Here is an 11,362-nt window from a genome sequence, read left to right on the forward strand (position 1 = left end):
ATATATTTGAGTCCCCATAAAGAAATGTGGCAAACTTTTTGAACCAATCAACCATCATGTTTTTTTTTTTGTTGTTGTTTTTTTGTTTGTGTGTGTGTGTTATGTTCTCAGGAGTTAGATGAAGTCAGTAACAAACTCATAAAAGAAAAGATGAAAGTGGTGATAAATGAGAAGACCCACAGTTCTTCAGGGAGAGAGCAGCATTTGCAGGTGCTGCAGCAGAAACTTAAAATGGTAAATGATCAAGACAAAAAGTATTACAATCCGCACACATTAATCTGCCTCTTGCCATGTTCAAATTCAAATCTAACAAAGACAAAATGTAACCGTTAATTTATTATCATTTATGTTTAGGAAAGTGACGTGAACAAAAAGCTCCAGGAGGAGAACGATGCCGAACGTTTTGAAAAGAAGGAGTTGATGAGGTCTCTGCAGCAGAACCAGCAGCTGTTGTTGAATCAGACTCAGACCGTGAGGCGACTAGAACAGGAGCTGCAGAGCCAGCGACAAATGTTTCAGGTCTGACTCGTTCTCTTCTGCTTCACCTGTTTTTACTGAACACAACATTTAATTCACCTGTTGTGTTAAGAGGCATCAACTTGAACAGTTCCCTTCAAGTCAAACTGGAATTTATTTCTTTATTTATTTAAAAAGTGAAGTCAGGACCGTTTAGGAATCTCCGAAATGTCACCACTTTTTCATGTCGCTCACTATTTAAACATTATCTAATTTCCCCTTGGGATCAATAAAGTATTTTTGAATTGAATTTTGCAGCCAAAATTAAAATCTGGACTTTAACATCTAAAATGAAAACCAATCCAGAAAATAAGTTATGAAACAAGAAAAAGATCGTTTTAATCTCATGAGGTTAAAACAGACAACACTTAACGGCTAAAAGAACTTCTTTAATTTTCTATTTACTAGGAAAATTACAACAAAAAATGTTTACTTCTTAGCTACAGTCTCGCATTATTAAATATTTAAAATGGGGCATCATCACCTCAACAGAAAGCAACCCCTTTATTGCTTCTAATCTTTATTTTTATCATATTTATTGTCGTTTGTTTAAATTCTGACAGAAAACTAGTTACTGCGTCACATTTTGGTCTCACCTGCTCCAAATAATCCAGAATCTGTGTAAATAATTATAGAAAAATGTTCAAAGACAGACATAAACACCTGACCATTGTTCCGTCTCATAAATTTTCTGAATATGGCGTTGTATATCACAGCGTGTATATGTGTGAATACAGTCCCCTCCACAGCTGAATGATAGTGTGTTTTTCTCCATTTATGGCCTCCAGGTTTATTGTTCTCTTTTCTTCACTCTACGCGCCCCCTTTTATTTTAATTCTCCCATTCATTAATTTATTAAAATCATTATTAAAATGACACAAGCAAACTGATTTGTATTAGCAGGAAGTCTCCTCTGTCCCTGCTGCGTTCAAGACCTTCTGTTCACGTTAAATAAACTCGTAAAAATTTAGTATTGCATTAAAAACGCACGGGCAATTAATTTTATTGCAGGCCCTTAAGGAAGAGCAGGAAGTGATGCGGGAGAAAAGCAAAACGACGGAGGACGAGGTGGTCCAACTGACGGAGAGCTACGCCGCTTCCAGGACCAGCTGGGACAAAGAGGTGACGCACAAACCCGAGCTCAAAGCAGATGTAAAAACCATGTGGGCGTTGGTTTAAACACGTGTTCCGTGTGAATCGAACAGAAGGCGAAGTTGCTGGATCAGCTGAAGAGCGAGGAGGAGCAGCTGCGAGCGGCGACAGACGCTTGCAGAGACCTTCAAGAGAAACTTGTGGAGCTGTCAGTGAGAGCCGGGTCAGAGCTACGACTCGCTGACAAACAGAGGGTAGAGATATTTATACAAAACAACAACCAAATCACCTGATGATACCACACAGATTGTAAATATGGACCCCACCTTTTCTTATTCCAACTTTTTTATTGAATTTTACACTACTTGACATACAATATTTGTCATTAGGAAAATGAAAAGAATTAATAACAAAGATGAAGAGAAAAAATATTCCTTGTAGTAATGAAATAGAATTAAACACAAATAATAACAAAAAAAGAAAGATGTAAGCTGTTTTTTTTGCCCCACCTTTCTTAACGGGAACCCCGACTAGTTGTAACATTAGACATTATTTGATAAACTTTAACTTAAAAACAAAGATTCTTAAATTACTGTAGACTGTTTAGTTTTTATAAATTAAAAAATGTGTTGTCACACAGAGGTGCTTCATGGATGGAGAACCTTTGCTTTAGCCTTTTAGCTTTCGTGTTAACACCCAAGCTAAAATATCTATCTATATATGGCGATTTAGCGCTGGAGCTCATATAGATATATTTATAAATAATATTGCGGTATAGTGTTAGCTATATGTGAACTAATGCCACATATTTATTAGTTTTCAAGCTGTAATATTATCTCCAGCGCTAACGCTATATCGTCATATATATGTTATTACGTTACAGTTCATTAGCTCAAGTGCTATAGTTTAAATAAATGTTTATCAAACAATGTCTAATGTTAAAACTAGTCAAGATTCCCTTTAAAAAAGTCATTTTAATTATAGTCTAATATTCCTTAAAGGAATATATCAACCAAGTTTCTTCTTAGTTTGTAATATAATGTCAATCTGTTCAGATCTTAACTAAATTAAAATGTTGACCTTTTAGTCACCAAACCTTCATGTTCGAAGCTTAAAGCCTGTGTAAAATCCTAAAAGTTTCTTAATAAGGTTTCATGGAGAAACACTGTTTTTAATTTTTCTTTTGCAGATTAAAGACACTCAGAGTGTTTCTAATGTCCGGTCCTCATTGATGGTAGAAGACATTAGATGTAAAGAAACACTAAACACTCACATCTCCAGCTCTGAGCCTCCTGACCTCGACAGTCTGCAGGACTCAGACTCCCCTCAGACCAAAAGCTCAGAACCACTGGAGGACACTGGTGAAGGTCAGCCATACAGCTGATAAACATATTTACTGCTTCTAATAAAAAAAAGAAAATTTACTCAAAATATCTACAGAGACGAGCTCAGAATCTTTGTTTATTGTTGTCTTGAACGTTTTTTAGTATCTAGTTATCTCAGAATTCTTTCAGCTTTTTGAACCATTCAGGTTTCAAAACGTTCAGCCTGTTCAGGAGATATGTGCTGTAACTTTTAGTATTTGTGTCTTTTATTAACAGTAGTTAAAAGCTGAAACCAGCAAAGATTAGATTATTTAAAATTTGTTATTTTTCATTTGATAGATTAAAAAAAACTTTAAAGTGCCTGTGACATGCTTATCCTTCAGATAAAAAAGTCAAAGAAAACTTTGTTCTGTTTAAGAAGCTCGGCATACCACACATTATTTTACCCATTTGGACATATAACTGGCCTATTTTCTTTTTAACTTTGCTCGGCAAAAGAGAAACAGGAAGTGACATAAAAGGGGAACTAAGAAAAAAACTCACTGGTCTTTGTTTATTGACACATTATGATTTGAACTCTCACTTTTTTTTGTTTGTTTTCTGGTTGATAGCGACTCAAAATAATCTAAAACATCCGACTCCTCTCCACAGTCAGGGCTGTTGAGCATTTTAGCTTAGCTCTGTTTCCATGCAGACAGTCCCCTTTGACATCACTTCCTGTTACTTCACGTGCAAATATCTCAACAATTGGTCACCTCAGCAGCATGAAAATGATCTTGTAATATGTTATCAGTGTTATCTTTCCAAAAAAGCTTTTGTATTATTAGAAAAATTTTGATGACACAGGCACTTTAATAATTTAGTGAAGTTAGCTTTTAGCTCCTGTTGATTTTGGCCAAGCTTTTGGAACATTTAGCATTTAGGCATGTTTTGCTGGTTTCAGCTTTTATCTACTGTTAATTTGAGCTTTTACCTAGTGTTAAGCTAATTTTTGCTGACTTTAGCATTTAAATTTCGTTGTGCAAGTTTTATATACAGTTTTGCTAATTTTATGTTTTAGCTACTGTTTTAATTGACGTTTTGACCACATTGATCTAATTTTAGCTTTTAACTGCCTTTTAACGTTGATTTTGGAAAAGTTTAGCACCTAGGTATTGTTTTGCAGGCTTTAGCTTTTATCAACTGTTTTGCTAATTTAGCTTTAGGCCAAGGATTAGCTAATTTTAGCTTTTACCTAGTGTTATGCTAATTTTTGTTGACTTTAACATTTAAATTTACTTGTGCAAGTTTTAGTTGCAGTTTTGTTCATTTTATGTTTTAGCTACTGTTTGGCTAATTTTATGTTTTACGTACAGTGATCTAATTTTAGCTTTTAGCTACTGTTTTGCTGGTTTTAGCTACAGTTGTGCTAATTTTAGTTTTTTGTTTATGGTTTTGCTTTAATAAACTTTTGCTTATGTTTTCCTCAGTTTAGCTTCTGTTATGATCATTTGAACTTAAACATTGCAACCTTATAAACAAAATTAAGCAAAGTCACTGAAAATCCTTTCTTTAAATAATCAGAACATTTTTACCAGCAATTTACTTGCATGTATTTTCTTTCAGGTCAATACTTGTCAAATCATCAACAACAACCACAAGCAAACAAACACACCCGAAATGATCCAAATACATCAACATGTGGAAACAACAATCTGTCCAGCTTCCCTGATAACACTCAAGCAGAACCAGAGATGAAAATACTGGAGACAAACTCAGAAATGAGTGAATTAATTGTGTCAGATGGGGGTCACAAGGCTGCATCAAATCCCGAGTGTGCGTCTCCGGCTGGATGTGCAGATTTACCGACCAGAAACACAGATGAGGAGTGGAACAGAGGGAGGGACGAGCAGAGAACAGGTGATAAAAGGCAACAGGAAAACATCAGAGAGCTGCAGGAAACTGACGCAGAGCAAGAAGAAAAACAAGACGCGAAGGATGGAAGACACCCGCAGGAAAAATGCACCCTGACGGCACAAACATCAGATGGAGTTGACGTGCTTCAGGATACGGAGGGGTCAGCAAAGGCAGCAGGGGAGACCGGCAACACTGAAACAGAAATAAGAGATAAAGGAGAGGGAGAAGTAACAGATGGAGTGAAAGAGAAAGAACAGACAGCAGAGAGCACAACAGAAACTCCAGAAACACAGATACCGGCTCTCACGACTGCTGATACGGCTGAGAAGAGCCTCACACTGCAGGTCAATGACTTCACGGACACTGGGCCGCCTCTGAATGCAGAAAATCTCTGTCAGAAAATCACAGAGAACCATTCTAACAAATACAAGATTGATAGGAAAGATATATGTAAATCTGGAGATGTGCAGTCGAATTTCACTGATGAAGTTCTAACTCTGTGTCAGGATTCTGAGCCGCCAAACGACCAGTCAGAACCAACTACTCAGAACCAAAAACACGAAAACCAATCCAGTGAAACTGCAGGTGTTTTTCCTTCTGGGTGTTTCGAAAACCTGTTACAAGCTGCTCCTCAAGAAAACAAGATTCAAGAGAGTGAAACTAATGAAACACATATCGATGATCCTCTCCATATTGATCCTAATATGAAGGAAACAGATGAAAACGATACCTTTGAGAGTTTAAAAGGTGTGGCAGACGAGGCAAATACAGCAACAGGAAGTACACAAGAGCATATGAAATCTGACGGAGACGTCGCTGAAAAGAAAGCTGATTTGAAGCAACTTGCGAGTCATAAAATAGTTGAATCATCAGAGGCGGGCAGCTTAAAATGCCTCCAGCAGCCTCTAATACAGATGAAATCTGGTTCTTCTGTGTCGACTCTGAGCAGCAAAAAGACCTCCACATCAGTGTTTGAGTGGGGCACCGCTCAGAGGAAACCATTCAGCTCTAGAGCAAACTCAGATTTCTCCATCCTGCACAAGTTAATCCAGGTACAGCACGTTCAACCACCTCTGTTCATACGAGGTGTGTCGAAACAGAGCAACAACTAGATACTTTGATTTTCAGGGAACCCCTGTCTCAGAGTCAGGACCAAGTACACTAGGTCAACCCCTCAGCCTAACATCCCCTCCTGTCAAAATCAAACACAACAAAGGTAGTAATTATCAACATCTTACCACACTGCTGCTGCTCAGAGTTTAATGTGATTTTATTTTTGTTTTGCCTGATTACTTTCAGTTCCCGTGGGGATTACCAGTGTCTCTGGAGCTGCAGCTTACCTGAGGAACCAACAACAGGAAGAGAAATTAAAGGAGGCCTGCAGAGAGACAGCAGCGAACACGGTCAGATGTAATGACGTAAAAAGCTGCTCAGAGGCCAAAATCTGTGAGCTGCACAGTTCACACATTACTGAGTGTAGATTACAGATTGTCACAGTGCAATAAAAGAAAACTGGGTCAAAATGCAAAGATTAGCTGAAAAAAATTAATCTAGCTTTAAATTTTCTACAAAATTTAAGAGCTTTTCTGCTAGGTGCTGCTAATCAAATGTATATCTAAAAATAGCAAATGGCTAGCTAAAATTTAAGTGTATCTAAGCACCAGCTAAAAACAGCAAAATGCTAAGTAGGAATTAAAAGTATTACAAGGCTAGCACTAAGCTAAATGCAATGAAGCGCTAATTAAAAGGCCTGCTGAAAGTCAAAGTAGCACATGGCTCAAAGTAGCAAAAGGCCAGCTGAAAGTGGTGTGTGTGTATATATATATATATATATCCCTATATAATAGTCAAAGTTAAATGCAGCAAAGAGCTAACTCAAAAATCACAAAAACTAGCTAAAACAAGAGTTGCAAAAACAGTTTGACAGTTGCACAAGGCCTGCTAAAAGCAAAAGTAGCACATAGCTAGCTCAAACCAGCATGTGGCTAACTTGAAGTAGCACATAGCTAGCTGAAAGTTAAGTGCATCTTAACACCAGCTAAAATCAGCAAAATGCTAACCAGAAACGAAAGGTATTATAAGGCTAGCAGTAAACTAAATGCAGCAAAGAGCTAACTAAGAATCACAAAAAAACTAACTAAAACATGAGATGCAAAACACTAGCTAAAGGTTGTACAAGGCCTGATGAAAGCAAAAGTAGCACATGGCTAGCTCAAAGTAGAACCAGTTGAGCTAAAGTAGCTAAAAACTAATAGAAAAAGACTGGCTAAAAGTAGCAAAAATAAATAGCTAATCCACTGAAGCAGATTTCACATCTCAATGCATTCGTATGGAAAATATTTGTAAATAAAAGGAATATTTCTGAAAAATATAAAAGCTTCTAAAATCAAAAGTCAGAGCATCCATCTCCTGGAGGCATTTTCTGTATAAACAAATGGCCCCAAAGACATTTTTAGACTTTAATTTCAAGTTTAACTTTTTAATCTAATGTCCCTAATAAGACCCTGATGGTATTTTGTGTGTTTACTCATGAAACCGTAACATTAAAATAAGAGAGTGATTTTTAAGCATCTTTCTGTTTGCGTCCTGTCGAGTGGGGTGTTGAGTGAGTGGATGTAGCTGATACATGTTGAGCTCATGGAGGTTCTGTAACAGCCAGACAGGCAGAGAACGAATGACCTGTGGAAGAAAATCCACCTAATGATGCTCGGGTACCTCTCCTCTCCCACTCACTCCATCTTTATCTGTCCCACTTTCCCTCTTCCGCTCTCACTTCATCATTTGTCTCTCACTTTCTCCACCGTTTGCTTGTTTCCTCTTTTTTTCACTCTCATTTTCGTTTGTCGCTGCTCTGTCATTCTGTGTTTTATATTATCCAGGTGCTGGCAGTTGAAGGAGAAAAAGCACTACAGGCATTGCGCAATGCCCCCCACCCATACACACACACACACACACACACACACACACACACACACACCAAAGAAAGAACTTTCCCAATAGTTTAACAAATGGTAGTGACGGTCAAAGCCTTCATTTTTGTCTCTGTAGTGAAAACTCTGGGAGCGTCACCCAGAGTTCAGCCTGAGTCCGGCTGTTCTCTCTGGTCTGGATTCTGTTACACATCATTTGCTGCTGCTTAAAGTCTGACTTTTATTTCTTTATCAGTCACTGCAGCATAACCTCAGGAGGCAAAGAGGACTGAGAAAAAAATCTAACCTTAAACTAAGTCAAACATTTACACTTATCTGCATCAGCAATTTAATGCTGACTCAGCATCATCACTCTTGCTTTTTTTGTTTTTTACTTTTTCCTACATTTTTTTGCAATCTGATTTTAGCCATTTCAACTCATTAAGGAGATGTGTGCTACTAATTTTGTGTTTCGTTGCTTTCATAGTGTTTAAACTATTCGACTAATTGAAATGTTTCCCATTAAATACACTGACATCTCTTAATTTCTTTCAAAAACATCATTCTCTTAAAATGCTGCCTTAAGGAATCTGCTTCATCACACTTGCCTATATTTGTCTTTTTGTTACACGTAAGCTACATTCAGCTTTGAACTAACATTTTGTTACATTTAATAGTTAGCTTTTTGCTGTATTTGGGTATAAGCCAGGCTTTTGCTACTTTTAGTTAGCCTTTTGTTGCCTTAAAACTAGTGGGGGGTTGTTGTTTTTTTTTTTGCTTCAGGCTACATTTTGCTGCTTTGAACTAGCATTTTGTTACTTTTAGCATCTAGTTAGCTGTTTGGTGTAAATACAGCAAAATACAGATATAAGCTAGACTTTTTCTATTTGTAGCTAGCGTTTTGTTGCTTTGGGCTAATTATTTTTTTGCTTTGAGCTAGCCTTAATTTGCTTTGAGTAAGCCTTTTGATTTTTATAGTTAGCAATTTTGCTACTCTTGGCTTGCATTTTTCTGCTTTGAACTAGAAATTTGTTGCTTCAAGCTAACCATTCAATTTTTTCAGCTGACATATTGCTACTTACAGCTAGTGTTTTGATGTTTCAGGCTAATGTTTTGATGCTTTTAACTACCATTTTGTTGCTTCAGCCTTGCCTTTTGATTTTTTTAGCTAGCATATTGCTACTTATAGCTATTGTTTTGTTACTTCAGGCTAATGCTTTGCTGCTTTGAGCTAGAATTTTGATGCTTCAACCTCACCTTTTGATTCTTTCAGCTAGCATATTGCCCCTTTTAGCTAGAGTTTTGTTACTTCAGACTGTTTTGTTGCTTTGAGCTAGCATTTGGTTGCTTTGAGTTAGCCTTTCGATTGTTTTAGCTAATAGTTTTCATGTTCTTGTCTAGCATGTTTCTGCTTTGAACTAGCACTTTGTTGCTTCAAACCAGCTTTTCAAATTTTTTTTTTGCTAGCATAAAAATTTGCTTTGCTTTTTATAGCTAGCTTTTTGTTGCTTTGGGCTAATGTTTTGCTGCTTTGAGCTAGCTTTTTGTCGCTTTGAGCTAGCCTGTTGCTTCTGTTTGCTAGAATTTTGTTTCTTTTGCTTATTATTTTTCTGTTTTGCGCTAGTCTTTTCGATTCTCTAAGCTAGCATTTTTCTGCTTTTGGCTAGCATTTTTCTGCTTTGAACTAGCCTTTTGTTCCATTTAGCTTCAACAACTCAGTTTCAGCTTCTTCATCAAATTTCTACGAAGTCATTGAACACTTTTGTGTTTCATTATTTGTTTTTGTTGTCGCCTTTAGGACAGGAGACGTCCTTTGTTCATCAGTTCTTTTCCGGTTTCCTGCACAGGCAGCCAAGTGTCACATCAGACCAGCTCAGAGTGAGTACAATTACAGAAAAGATCAATTTTAAAGGATGAAAAAAAATCTGATCATTTGATGGCTAATTTAAAATATTTAGAATCTAAATGTACAAGCAGTTAATTTTACAACAACCACAAAAAGGAGTTCCTAAACTTTAATTTTAAAATAGCATTTTAAAACGCTCACGTCGAGTATGGCTGCGTTTTCAAAAATGAACACTGGTTTCTTTTTAAATCGGTTTGCAGAGCTCCAAGCCCGGCTGCAGGTTCTGGTTCAGAGTCAGACCTGGGACCTTCTTTTTCTCAGGAGAGTGAAGATAAGGAGTCATTGTTCAGAGCCCGGATCTCCAAAATTGAACAGTTCCTCAAAGCTGAGAGGCTCCGACTGCTCAAAAGGCCTTGGACTGACAACTGAGCCATCAGATACTGAAGGTATATCAAGGTCACCAACATAAAATAAGCCCCAAAAGTTTTCAAGTTAATATTTATTATTATTAAATTTTAGTTTGTGATTCTTGGGTTAAAACAGTGTCTGTTTTACAAACATGTTTTTTTTCTCTCTGCTGGTTATTTGTTGTAATATGAAGTTGTGAGTTCAATAAGTTGTTAAAAATGTTTGAAAAGTTTTTACATCACAGTGCTCTTATTTAACAGAGTATATTGTGTATGAGCCATGTCTGCTTATTGTTAACCTATATGAATATTACACAGTTTAACTGAAACAGCTGGTTCTCATCTGTTCTTGTTGATAACAAAAGAAAAGAACAATTAACACATTAATTAACACGGTAATTAACATTGCCTTCACCGTCAGGGTTGTGTATCTCAGAGGAGCGTTAAATGTGACGCCACCTTTGGTCTACATCGCCACTGTTGTTGTTGTCAGGAGCAATTACAAGATCAAACACAAGCGCTAACACAGATTACTGCTAATTAAAAGAGATAACAATAACAATTATCACGAACTACCACAACCCTAATTAACAGAAATCAATTAGCAACCAGCAGACCAATTAGCAGATTCTAACAAGCATCTCGTTAACTTTATGTTCCCACTGTGTGTGAAATATAAAGAGCAGGCCACAGACGCTGAGTCTCCTTTTCCTGAAATTATTTTAGGATGCTAAATATTTCCTAATCCTCCTTTTCTAAATGTTTTTTTTTTATTCCTCAAAAAAAAAGTATTAATTTGAAACAGAAGTGTTCAGATGATGTAATGTTTTAGGATCTAAGCAGATCCGCAGCTGTCCCTGTTGGCCCTATGAAGAAAAGACACCTCCGCTTCCTGAATCTTATCGCGCTTTTAATTTGAAAAGCTAACACTTTAATGGTGCCACGAGCTTGCTCCATCTTCCAACACTTGCAGATAATGAATATGCCTGAATGTTAATGCCCTCATAAAGAAATCTGGAGCGTTTGACAGCCGAGCCCAACCTCTGCTGACCCTTATCCTTTCTGAGAGGAAGGGAGTGCAGGGGGAGAAACGGGGGAGGCACGGAATATAAAAGACTCGATTTTAATACACTGGCGGACATATTTCCCTCAGTTTTGGTTTCTTGACTCGTTTTATTGCGCGCACGCCCTCCTCGGTTATAAAGGTGCTTCGAAATGGTCAATTACCCTCTGGCTCGGGAGGATACCTGCTGTTAATTACTGTTCATGGTTTTATACGCAGAGTAAATAAAGAGGCCGCTGACATTCACATTCCATCAATGCATCCCACAGCACAGACTGTTTTGTATGTGTGTTTTTATTTGAAGTAAA

The 11,362-nt window shown here is 37.2% G+C and overlaps 1 protein-coding gene across 1 annotated transcript in view; it reads left to right on the forward strand.

Moving 5' to 3' along the window:
* The window catches only part of ccdc73 (coiled-coil domain containing 73), a 24,882-nt gene extending 14,713 nt beyond the window's left edge, over positions 1 to 10,169 (forward strand). The window contains exons 11-20 of the mRNA XM_014012175.1: positions 112 to 234; positions 355 to 519; positions 1,528 to 1,638; positions 1,722 to 1,862; positions 2,798 to 2,975; positions 4,539 to 5,881; positions 5,958 to 6,045; positions 6,129 to 6,232; positions 9,537 to 9,616; positions 9,845 to 10,169. Coding sequence (XP_013867629.1) covers positions 112 to 234; positions 355 to 519; positions 1,528 to 1,638; positions 1,722 to 1,862; positions 2,798 to 2,975; positions 4,539 to 5,881; positions 5,958 to 6,045; positions 6,129 to 6,232; positions 9,537 to 9,616; positions 9,845 to 10,013 — 2,502 coding nt within the window. The 3' untranslated portion in view covers positions 10,014 to 10,169. The remainder of the gene's footprint in view (positions 1 to 111; positions 235 to 354; positions 520 to 1,527; positions 1,639 to 1,721; positions 1,863 to 2,797; positions 2,976 to 4,538; positions 5,882 to 5,957; positions 6,046 to 6,128; positions 6,233 to 9,536; positions 9,617 to 9,844) is intronic.
* Positions 10,170 to 11,362: the final 1,193 nt, after the last annotated feature.

The sequence above is a fragment of the Austrofundulus limnaeus genome, unplaced genomic scaffold (genome assembly GCF_001266775.1).
Source record: "Austrofundulus limnaeus strain Quisiro unplaced genomic scaffold, Austrofundulus_limnaeus-1.0 Scaffold89, whole genome shotgun sequence".
In the NCBI taxonomy this organism is placed as follows: Eukaryota; Metazoa; Chordata; class Actinopteri; order Cyprinodontiformes; family Rivulidae; genus Austrofundulus; species Austrofundulus limnaeus.